This window comes from Pyxicephalus adspersus, chromosome 10 (assembly GCF_032062135.1).
Source record: "Pyxicephalus adspersus chromosome 10, UCB_Pads_2.0, whole genome shotgun sequence".
Taxonomy (NCBI): domain Eukaryota; kingdom Metazoa; phylum Chordata; class Amphibia; order Anura; family Pyxicephalidae; genus Pyxicephalus; species Pyxicephalus adspersus.
Genome location: NC_092867.1, coordinates 33,261,198 through 33,273,766, shown reverse-complemented (window position 1 = coordinate 33,273,766; position 12,569 = coordinate 33,261,198). Strand labels below are relative to the sequence as shown.

The 12,569-nt window shown below is 38.0% G+C and overlaps 1 protein-coding gene across 1 annotated transcript in view; it reads right to left on the bottom strand.

Moving 5' to 3' along the window:
• The window catches only part of MICU1 (mitochondrial calcium uptake 1), a 116,978-nt gene that overhangs the window by 94,576 nt on the left and 9,833 nt on the right, over positions 1-12,569 (bottom strand). Inside the window, exon 2 of the mRNA XM_072424499.1 lies at positions 7,514-7,675. Coding sequence (XP_072280600.1) covers positions 7,514-7,674 — 161 coding nt within the window. The 5' untranslated portion in view covers position 7,675. The remainder of the gene's footprint in view (positions 1-7,513; positions 7,676-12,569) is intronic.

Below are 12,569 nucleotides of genomic sequence, written 5' to 3'. Positions count from 1 at the left end.
AAATAAATAAAATTCTGTCAGTGACAAAATTACTAGTGTCACATGGGCTCTACCAAAACTATATAGGCTGTTGATCTGGTATGTGCAGGAGGCCCATTGTTGTGTTCGTAGTGGTTTATTTCATTTAAGTTTGTTTGCCTGAATGTCAATCTTCAAGTTATATTAGAAATTTTAAGTGGTAATGAAGTCAACACTTTTTTTTTTTAAATGTTTTGTTGAGTTAGATCTTACACTTGTTTTTTTTTTACAAGTTTTTGGATGGTGAATCCAAAAATCACATCCAGTTTTTACAATACAGGGTACCCTCAATTTTTGTCAAAAAAACATACAAAAAAACAAAAATGTTTTACATACAATGAAAAAATAATGAAATAATAACTTGAATGTACTGTTTATTTAAATTTTCTTTGTTCATACAAAGGATTTATTGCTACTCTATGATATTTTTTTTTAAGGTAAAACATTTGAAAAATAATCGGGTAAGCAGTTAAGGTAAACATTTACACTTATAGCTTTTCCTTCTGATCTTGGGCATGCACAGAAGGAGCTTTTTCTTCAATTCCCCATTTACAGCAGACTATGTTAACTCGTGCCTGCATAATGCAAGATCGGGTGACTTAGGCTGAAGCCAAAAGACAAGAAAGAACATTGTTGTGCAAAGACGGATAACTGGAGAGCATGTTCATTCACAACAATTTACATTATTTTTCTGTGATTTTTTTGTTTCTGTGAATTTGCCTAGCGATGCTTTGAAATAATAATGTGATAGTAATAGTGTGAGATCTCCCTGCAGCTACCTTACATTTTGTAAGCTGAACGAGTCCTCAGCAACCTCACTGTGCTGAATGCAGAACACCTGCTTGGTAATTTGCAGGTGATGATAGGTGTTCCATCTAACCAGGAGTGCCCAGAGCCCAAAATATATTCTGAAAAAATGTTCAGCCATTACATTACTTTGGGAAGTGATTATTTTTATCTTCCATCTGCCATATTAGCAGGTGTGTTTATTAGCAACTTACTATAATTTCTGATATTTTGTTTTACAGAATAAATTCTTAGGAAAGAGGCGAACAGCATTTTTTGATGCAGATCATTGGTCTGCAGCTGACTTTGCTGAAGCAGTGACCAACTAATCACTACAGATTGGAGTCAACATTTACCTATAGCACAAGAAATTATTCTGCAGGACAGATAATAATTTTTATACTCAAGTTAAAAAAAAGGTCTTTGCGATTTAGGAATTAAACTAAACTAATAAAAATAAAACTAAATTGCTAAACAGCTGCTCCACCACTTACCCATCATTATAACCCTGGAATGATATGACCACTACCGGGCCGAGATGTGTACCCTCTATTTCAACTGTGGAACATCAACATGACTGACAGAAATGAATGATAAAATCATGACATATTGAATAGATGTTAAAAAGAGGGAACAATCATACAATGGATCAAGCAGGTACATAATTATACTAACAGCTCTCTTCCTAAATGATCAGTCAGCTATTGTTATAATTTTACAAAGGCTTTTATTTTCAGTGCTATTTCATTTTTGAATAGCCAAAAAAATACAAAGCAATACACTCAATGTATTATTTATTCTGTCAATACCTCAAACTACAAAAGTCCCTCCTGCACAAAATGAACACTCATTAAAACCCAACAACAGGTTCTGAGCCCCTACTGCTCTGTAATAGATTGGTGAGGAGTAAACCTTTGTCAGGATTTTTTCTATGATTTCATTATTAAGTTCTTCTTTTTTGAGGCCCATACAAGAAATGAAGGTGCTGTTGTCACTGTGACAGTATTGTTAGTCCCCCACACTGCTGTAAAAAAATATTTTTGTCAGTGACCTAACTGCAGTGATTTCCCATCACTTCCTATCCTAAAATAAAATAAGGTCAATAGGTATACAGATGACAAAAAACAAATGCAAACACTAGGATTTAGCCTTTCCATTTCCTGGTAAAATTGTGGCTTAAATTGTGCTTCAAATGTTAGTTATGTTAGTTGTAAAAAAGTTGAAATCATGCAGGGCATTTGTTGCCAGGGATATCCAGCTATCCCATGTGCAGCACAGCAAAATTTGACCGATGGCCAGTGATCAGGCAGGTAAGAATCATCATTGCACAAGAGAAATAGTTTGTCACTCTGCAATAAACACCTTCCTGATCGCCAATTTTCAAAGTGGGACTTTAGTCCCAGATTTAATGGTAAATGTTAGGAAAAAATTTAGGGTTCAAAGGCAAAGTAAGCCTAATGGTTAAGCATTTAAGCTTCAGAGGAAACACTTGTTTTCTCATTAGTTCTCAGCAGCAAAACCTTACTGGAGAACTACTAGTGCAGACAACCTACCTAACATATATGCCAAAGATAGGAATAGAGCCTGCTCTACACCAACGTGAGGTAGCAATGATCTCTAATCTCTGGCTGAAAGACTAGAACCTAAGAAAGGACATCCTAAACCAATTTGCTGTAGTCAGTTGGATACACAGAAAGCCAGACAGCCACTCAATCCTACTGAAACCAAAAGCTACTTAGTACCTCACATGCGGATTTGTGAATCCTTTTCGCATTGCTTGGTTGTCCACAGCTTAATACAGCACAGTTGAAAAAAGATAGATGGCCACTGGATACTTTTCATAAGTCTTCCTAAGTAACAGGACGTACAAAAATTTACAGCCTGGTTTAGAAACAAGTTATTCTTTAATGTGTGTGACAAAGTGTTAAGTCGATAAATCTCTACTTGGAAGCACAAGTCTAAAAATAATTGAATAGTAGGATCTGCAAAATGTCTAAAACATGCAGAACAGCAACCATACATAACATTACAAACAAGATTGGGGAGCTCTCAGTATACAAAAAGCCACCAGTTCCTAGGTAATAGTGGAAACCCCTAACAAATAGTACATAATGTACAAACAAGACCATACAGGAACTATAAAATAATGTATTTGACAAATATCAAGAGATTTAAGGTAAAAGATACAATAACTGCATTAGGGTATATCATGATAAAAGGTACTGAACCTCAAAAATGTATCGCACATCAATAGCAAAAAAACAAAATGCAGGAGGGAATCATTAACATTTCAGCTACACAACGCCTAAATAAAACATTAAGATATTTTTTTGTCAGCATAATTTTTTTCCACTTCCCATTAGGAGGCCCCTGGCAAACAATTGCTACAAAAAATGCTCTGCTTTACCAAAGTCCTCCTGGAAACTGAAGCAGGCCTTTGTTTTATTCTTCCTTTCAATATAAAGCTTCAGCTTTCTATATCATAATAAATACAAGTCATTGTAGAAAGAAAATGTACTATACAAACTCAAGGTTATGCACCTGCGGTGAAAGTACATATGAACAATAGTCTGTTAATAGACATGTTTATTTTTAGGAAAATTAGAATCAGCCGGAGTGCTTTTACAGACGGCTTAACAACCAGCAAGATCAAAGCGCTGTATAGAATTCCCAAACCTTTTTTATTGATTTGGTGGGAAGGGGTACAGTTTTCTGGGGTACAATCTCTAACAGAAGAGACATAAAGCAACAGTTTTTTATTATTTTTATTATTATTATTATTAACCTCCTGAGCGTTACACTGAGGTCTAGATTTCTGTACCAAAAGTGATCCATCGTTTTTCATGAAATTTTTTTTTAAATTGTAGACCTGTAACTTACAGAAATATGTCCGAACAAGGGTTCTAGTAGATATTATGAATATAAAAAATGTTTGAAACACACAATCAAAAAAAAAAAAAATTACTTTTAATAAAATTAAAGGAAAAACACAAAAATCAGCTTAAACATGACTACATAAACAAAGCTTGAAGCCATGGCAGGGGTCAGGCAGGCGGTGATGTCCAGGTCCAGGCAGAGATGTCAGAGTCCAAGCAGAGGTCAAAGCAGGCGGAGATGTCAGAGTCCAGGCAGAGGTCAGGGCAGGTGGCAGGCAGAGATGTCGGAGTCCAGGCAGAGGTCAAAGCAGGCAGCAAATGGTCAAAATTAGGCGAAGATCAGCAAAGGTAAGATAAGACACAGTGTTACACACTAGCCATCCAGGGAATAAGTGGCAATTTTTAAAACTTTGATTCTGTATTTATTGGGGTTTGTTTTGAATTATTTTGTATTTGATTGGATAGGGAGTTTGTATCCAATCCAATACAAAATAAGAATTTGAATTTCCAAGTTATTTACTTTTTTGTATTGGATTGGATACGGGAGTTTGTATTCAATCCAATATAAAATGAGCATTTGAATTTACCAATTACACACTTTGTATTTATTTGAATTATTTTGTATTGGATTGGGATACAGGAGTTTGTATTGAATCCAATACAAAATGAATGAATGAGTTTCTATTTGAATTTCCCGCACACGCGCCGACGTCATCACGCACGCAGGGAGGAGCCGTCCGGTTTTTTTTTTTCTCCGCCGGACGGCTTCTCCCTTCAGAGATCATCCGGCGCTGGAACGAGCAGGACGTCGGACGATCAGCGGGACCAGGTAAGAAGCCGGGGCGGCGGAACACAAGATGCCAGCCGGCATCTTACCGGTCCCGCTGGCACCCGACGCTGGAGAGGGAGATCGACGGACGACGCTGGAATACGAAAACAACGCTGGATGAGCACAGGGGGACCAGGTAAGTAAGGATGGGAAAAATCTCGGGGTTAACCATCCTTGCAATTTTTTTGTGCCCGAACGAAGGTCGGGCTTAACGGCAAGGTGGTTAATAAACAGGATTTATATAGCGCCAACATATTAAGAAGCGCTGTACATTAAATAAGGGTTGCAAATAACAGACAGATACAGGCAGTGACACAGGAGGAGGAGAGGACCCTGCCCAGAAGAGTTTACAATCTAGGAGATGGGGAAAGTCTCACACAATAGGAGGGGAGATATGGAGTGGTGGAAGTAGTGAGGGTTTAGGAGACAGAAGAAGACAGGTAGGCAAGTTTAAAAACATGGGTTTTGAGCACTCTTTTAAAGTAGAAGCAAGCCGAATAGGAAGAGAAAGACCATTCCAGAGAATAGGGGCAGCTCTAGGAAATTCCTGGAGCCGTGCGTGTGATGAGCTTATGAGTAATGAAGTCATTAGTAAGTAATTGGAGGAGCGAAGAGAGCGGCTGGGGGAGTATTTTTTTTACCAGATCAGAAATGTAAGTGGGACAAGAACTGTGGAGGAAGTTGAAGGCAAAGCATGGGAGCTTGAAACTGATTTTGAGGTGAAATGGAAGCCAATGAAGAGAACTGCAAAAAGAGGCATTAGAAGATGAGTGGTGGGAAGGATGGTACAATTTAACTAAGATTCCAAAAAAGAAAAGACTATCAGCTTTATATGCAAATGGAATGGACCGTCTACTTCCCTGTGAATCCCACATTCAGAGCAAAAGGAGGTGAATAACTGTTTAGATTCCTTTTAATGGGAATTTTTAATTTGAGCTGGAAGGTTCTCCTTATTTCTATGTTGTGATGAGCTATAAAGACATTTGAGTGTACTGTTCAAACATTCCAGGCGCCACAAGAAAAGGTCTTAAAGTGGAACTGAAGTTCCAGTCCTTAGAGAGGAAGTTGTAGTGCTGAAGAACTGCAGTACAGGAATCCACCAGCTTCTGTGCTTTTTGACCACTACCCCACCACTGAATAAATCATCATTCATAAGGGCAGGTCTGACACAAGGAAGCAAAGCACTGCCTTCTCCTCTGCCAACTGCTTGCTATCTTATGGTCAAATATTAGCAGTACAGATCTATTTTATGTTCAGTATACCTTCAGTGTTGGTGCAAAAACATAACTAGGGATGACCTCAGAGTTTTTCCAACTTCCTGACTACCTCTGATAGCATATGCATACCCCTTTGCTGCATATCTTGCCTGACAGTCAATGTACTGTCAGGTGAGAAAAAATATCTCTCCAAGTTGTACTTGAATAGTAATGAAATCTTTGTACCTGTCCGGCTTCACACTGCTCATTTCCCCATAAATTCAAGAAATGAACACTTCTCATATGAACTATTTTTTTCTGATGGACATATTAATGATACCATGTAGTCTGAATGTAGATATTTGCAATCCAGTACTACACAGACTGCCTAAATTGATATGTAAATGTAACCTATTACAAGTAAATAGCATTGCCTGCCCTATAAACGTCCTGAATATCATTTTGAGCTGGTTAATTCAGATGAATGCAAGGTATGTGCAGGAATCTAGGGAAATCACATATCTGCAGTAATGCTGCGGAGTAACTGGAACTTAACACCCACACACCACTGCTGAATTACACTTGTTGAAACGCTTTGAAATTAGATTTTTTTTTCAAATATAGAAGATTTAATACCTGGAATGATTTTATACTCTTCATGTCCGTACTTCTAGAAATCATCTCTCCAGTTACATAAACATGCTGTGACACAGCTTAGAAGGCAAATAAAGATAAATCTTTCTATGCTACAATTTTCATTTTTTTCCTGCAGTTACATGAAACAAGAACTACATACCATCCAGCACACAGTTTGGGCATTTTTATATCCACATTTATATTTATGCACATACACAGTTATTTGCACTGAATGAAGGATAGCTGTACTTTAAAAGTAGACCTCAGATATCTAATGTCAATACCTATTGGTAAAAAAAGTAAATGGCATTTTCCAGAGATATTCCACTAAGTACATATATTAAATGTTGGGCATTTAATATACTCTGAAGGTGATGTACTGGGGAAGCAGTAAACAAATGAGTGGAGTGCTATTGTGCAGGGAACCAGATCTACTACCAGCTGTAGGTCCTATAATTAAGTTAATCCCATTTTCAGACCAATAGTTTACCCACGCAACTGTATGCATTGAATAAGAGGAGCCATGGTCACAGCGAGCCTTGCCAAGTATATGTATCTGATGACATATTGGTTAGGAGCGCCATTTTCATAAATAACTTTACCTAATTAACTTTATCTTACTTATCTTTTTCATGACCCTATAATTTACACATACAAAAAAACTGCTTTGAGGCAGCAAGGAAATTTAGGCATTCAAGTATTCTATTAAAAATAAAAGAATTTGACCTAATATTAGCTTCTTGTAGATCCAGAGCTGGATTGTAAAATGGAAGAAGCAGCTCAGAGGACATGAAATAAAAAAAAATGTTGCCCATCAGATTCAGGACATCTAGAAGCAGAAAAAAAAGTACTGCTAGGTAAACCTATGGACGGAAGTTAAATATTGCAGAGGTAATTTCGTAATTTTTATAAATTTATGGGCAATTCATTTTTATTTTTGCCTGGAGCTTTGCTGTACAGTAACATTCAATAAAACAGTCAACAATGTTCTTGGAATGCCCATAACATTTATCACCAAGTTTTGAAATAAAACCTTCATCCACTCAGGATTCCTGGCAAAGAAGCCGGGCAACATTACTGCTCAGGACCCAAGTAGAGTTTCACTACACATACCAGAGTCACAGCTAGTGAAGATCATGTTCTTCACATAAATTACCAATACATGTAGTTACCTCTTCCAAAGTAATCCAGTGCTTGCGGAAATTGCTGTTGCTCCTGCAAAAGCAGCTATCATAAGCTTCCTCCTGTGACGGACGGGATTAGCCACGCCATGATACCTGCGGGTTACAGCTGCCAATCCTGCAACTGCTGGCAAGAAGCGGAGTCGGAACATACTGAAAATAAAAATATGATTCTTATTTTAGATACAATAAAAAAGTATGCCGATGCTGCACATCAAAGTAAAATATCTACAGTTTTAGTATCTAAAGCTGAAATCTGAAGCTTTATAAAACACTATTTCTGTTACAATTATTGGCTATAATCTTTCTTTGAAGTTTACCCCCCACCCCTATTTGTAGAACTAAAGCCATAGATATTCATCTGTTAAGATTGACATTATAGACACACACACACCACACACACCCTTCTACCGGCCATTTTATTGGTACAATTGTTCATATGCATGGTAATGTAAATATCACGCAACTACATGGCTGCAATTCAATGTATTTAGACATGTAATGATTGTCAAGTCAACCGACTGAAACCAAACCAAGCTTCAGAATGGTGAAAAATGGGTATTTAAATGACTCTGAACATGGTACGGTTATTGACTGGTAGGCTAGTCTGAAGATTTTAAAAACTGCTGATCTGCTGAGATCTCGCATATAACCATCTCTAGGGTTTACAGAGAACAGTCCACAAAAGGGAAAATATGCAGCAAGTGCTATGTCAGAGAACAGAACATGCTGATGGACAACAAGGACTTAATAACCAATCCCCACAACAGAAGTAGACAGAAGAGCATCTCTGAACCAACAGAATCTTGAAGCAGATGGCCTACAGCAGCAAGAGACCACACTGGGCGCTACTCCTGTCAGCTAAGAACATACATGTGAGGGTATAGGTCACACAGGTCCACCAAAATTGGACAAGAGAAGACTGGAAAACATTGCCCGGGTTTCAATTTCTGATGAGATGTTCAGATGGTAGGGTGAGTATTTGGAGTAAACAACATGAAAGCCCGGATCCACCCTGCTCCATAGAACAGCTGAGCATCGTTTACATGACACAGTCTACCTTAGTATTGTTGATGACCACTAACCATCCCTTTATGACTACAGTGTACCCATCTTCTGAAGGCTACTCCCATCAGGATAACACGTTATGTCACAAAGCTTAAATCATTTAAAATTGGTTTCTCATACATGACAATGAGTTCACTGGACTCAAAAAGCACAGTCACCAAATTTCAATCCAATAGAGCACCTTTGGGATGGCATGGAGCAAGGGATTTGCATCATGGGCATGTAGCCAACAAATCTTGTGGCAACAACGTAATGCCATTAAGTCCACATGGACCTATATCCCTGAAGAAAGGTTCCAGTACCTTAAATTTATGCCACAAAAAAATTACATCAAGCCTGAAGGCAAAGAGGCTCTAAACCAGCAAATTGCAGTAAGCACCACTAGTATTACCAATAGTTTACAATTTAATAATTATTTTGTCAACTCACGCAGAATTGTTTTGCTTACGTGATAACACAATTATTATGCTTAATTCTGCAAAAATGATTATATGGGGCGACTGAAATTCCCCAGATAGTCCAACTAAACAAAATGGACGCAAAAGATTTTTAATATTTATGCCATGTAATGAGTAAAATGTATATCTGGAAAAGAGTGGCAACAACCTTTAAACAAAATTAGACTAACTAGAAAAACTTAATTTACAAAACAATTTTTAGTTTACATAACATATTATTGTTCTGTTGATGATTATTTTTACTACAGAAACTTTTGGTCGATTTGATCATGATCACACAGGAAATGTGTATGTATGGATCAAGATGATGTATTCACACACACATATATAGATTTATTTATATTTATTTTTATTTACTGACTAATAAATAAGTGAAACCAAAGTTAAATCTTTGTTCAGGGAGTTAATATTGCAAAAATTAACAGGTGATGCCCCTTCTGTACTAGTTCTTCCTACCTGCCTGATAGCCCTGTGAACTGTGAAAAATCCCAGCTTAGGAGACTAAATGAAGGCGTGCAGGAGTTACATCATCATGGCCAGGCCAAACAAGATGACCAAAGACTGAAGGGAGTAAGTTAGGAAGTAAGAAGAAGGTGGTGCCCTGGGTGGGAACAGAGACAGGTGAGTAAAGTGGGCAGGGGTGTAGTCGCAAAAAAAAAAAAAAAAAGAGGGGGCACAGTAAGTGCCGGCCCCACTACACCCCTGCCTGTGTCACTGAAAGGGGAAGACACTTCTCTTCTCTAGTGACGTCATGATACCAGACCCCGCTCAATCTCCCAGACCTGGTGGGCCGGTTGTATTCAGACAGATAACCCGCCCACCACCTGGAACCAGCAACCAGTATGGGGGATATGGTCCGCGGCTCTTGCCAGTGCCTTACACCAGCAGGATCCTTCTTCTGACCCCCCAAGGGGGGGACCTACCAGAGCCGCCGACCACCAAAGACTTGTGTAAAAAAAAAAAAAAAAAAGCGTGCCCACTCCCGAAAAAAGTGAGGGCACGGCGTTCTCACCCGTGCCTGCCCCACTGCACCCCTGAAAGTGGGGTTCAGCTCTACTTTAAAATCTGCAGATACTTCTCACTGCCTGGTTTTACTAAATAAATAATTCTCTGTGGACTGGATTTCATTTACAACCTAGTAAAATTAAAAATGTCACTTTTTGCACACCCCCCCCCCCCCAAAAAAAAAAAAAAAATTACTTAACAAATATATGGGAAAAGGTTTATTTGTAGCATAGGCTATGTGCATATTTATTTTTGGCTGTAGATAAGTCTTTATATTAAAAAAAAAATAAAATCAAATGATTTATTGTGTCCTAAATCACTCATTCTTTTTGTGAGCGTAACATTTGTTTTTATTAATGCTACCGGACTTCTCTCTTTACCTGCCAATGACATTCCTGTCCGCCTGGAATCTCCTCTTTAGTCACATCCAGTAATTTAATACATTGGTAGATTTATTTGCTGGCAGCTGCTAGTTGGTAGCAATTTCTGCAATGCAGTAAACCACAGCTAAGCTCAACACGGAGAAGCTCTACAGCATTAATGTGAGTATTACACAGGAATGCTTTTATCTTTAAATATACCAATCTGATTTATCATCAATATCTGCTAAAAGCACAGACAGTACTAAGAAACTAGGCTCATGTCAGACTATTGAGCTACTGTCAGGAATAAAACAGATTTCAAACACCTGTCATACCAGGTTACCAACAAAATGAGAAAAGTGTTGGTTTGGTGCATTGTATATAACAAGTATCATTTATAATAGATGTAAATCTCCAATAAAGAATAAACTGTGAATTACTATGCAATCAAACATGTTCTACCCCAATAAGCAAAGGGACAGTGGGGCTTTATGATGAAATTTGCAAATGTCACTCTTGACTGTCATTCCCAACCTTACACTGAGGTTAGGGCCATTTTGGTGTGCTAATCTATAGATTAGCACACCAAAATGGCCCTAACCTCAGTCAGTGTATACATGGTAAGGCACATGCACATTGCCCTTCCCATTTATATTGTAGGTATTGCTGAACTGCACCCACAGTGAGAACAGATAAAGAATCATTGTGTATAAATCTGCAGACTACCTACTAAATTCACACAAAGCCACAGTCCAGAGTTCTTGTAACCATTAAAAGGTCAATGCTATGTGTATTGTAATAAATGTTCTGAAGTCAGTAGCAGGTAATGCAAAGTGCAGCAGTATTTATTGTAAAGTGCTATGTCCATACCAGTTGTTTAAAAGGGTTCAGGAATAAGTAAACATACCGTACATATTGCAGGGGTCGGGTGTATAATGTAATTACCATTACAGCAGTACTCAACCCAGAATTTTTGCTGGGTTGGAACAAATTGTAAGTGGGTGGAAGCCCCGGTATTGTGACCCAGCTCATCAGTAACCACCTAAAAACAGCCAGGTGATTGCTGAAAATTGCAAGGTGGTGCATCCTACTAAAATGGTCTGAGGAGAACACTGTTGAAGGGTATAATAGTATATAGACACCAGCACACAGCAACGTCGTCTTGATGGCTGATCACTCTCCCAACACATTAGTCCCCACACACATCCCTGGGCTGCAAGCTCCTTCCAAACATTTCCCATTCTCACCAGCAGCCGAAAGTTTACTACACCCTCCCTCCACATGCCCTTCTCTGCCATATGTTCTGACCATGCACCAAGATGGCAACCCTGTGCAAACATGACTCCAGCAGGTGCTCTGTAGATTAACTGCACCCCAAGAAGTTTGCTTACATTGCTCATAGATGGAAAATTGAAGCTAACTGATGTCAATTATGTTTAACAAAAAAAAAAAATATTTAATTAGCTAAAGTAAAGCTTACAAGTCAAAATGATCATAAAAGCTTCTTAGAAAAACTGAGATTGAACAAATTCTCAAATCGTCTTGATTAGAGTAAATTTTAAGCAGGGCTATGGAGTTAAAAGCATGAAATAGGATGTAGTGCAGCGTGCGGGCTTATTTGGCACAGAACACAGCTATTCTGTCAACCAAATTACTTTTATACACAGTTTGTATTTAGTTATGCATTCTTTTACAATCTGCCTTTTATTTTGGGCTTAGCTAGACTTTAGGATGAAATATGGAACCAACAATTGCTATGTCCTAAATCTTTATATTTACTCTCAGATTGTTAACCACATGCTCTGTTAAATAATAGCAGACGGAGCTTTTAACTTAGTCACCACAAACCTTGGTCGCTGTGGCCTAGATTGCTTGACACCTTAGGTGTGCTAAAAATAACTGTAAAAAAAACAAATACAAATTAATTCTATAATTCTGGTTACATCAACTTTATGGTTTGTGGTAGCATTTTCCAGTTGTTCACTACAGAGCACATCTTGTCACGGTTCATCAACTGTACGAAATACGTTAACATTTGCATACACCACAAAATGCAAAATTACTGATCGTAAGAGTATGAGAGGGTATAACTATGGGGAAAAAAACATTAAAAGAGATATTTATTTTTCATGGTTTAGATTTAAGTGATTTTGT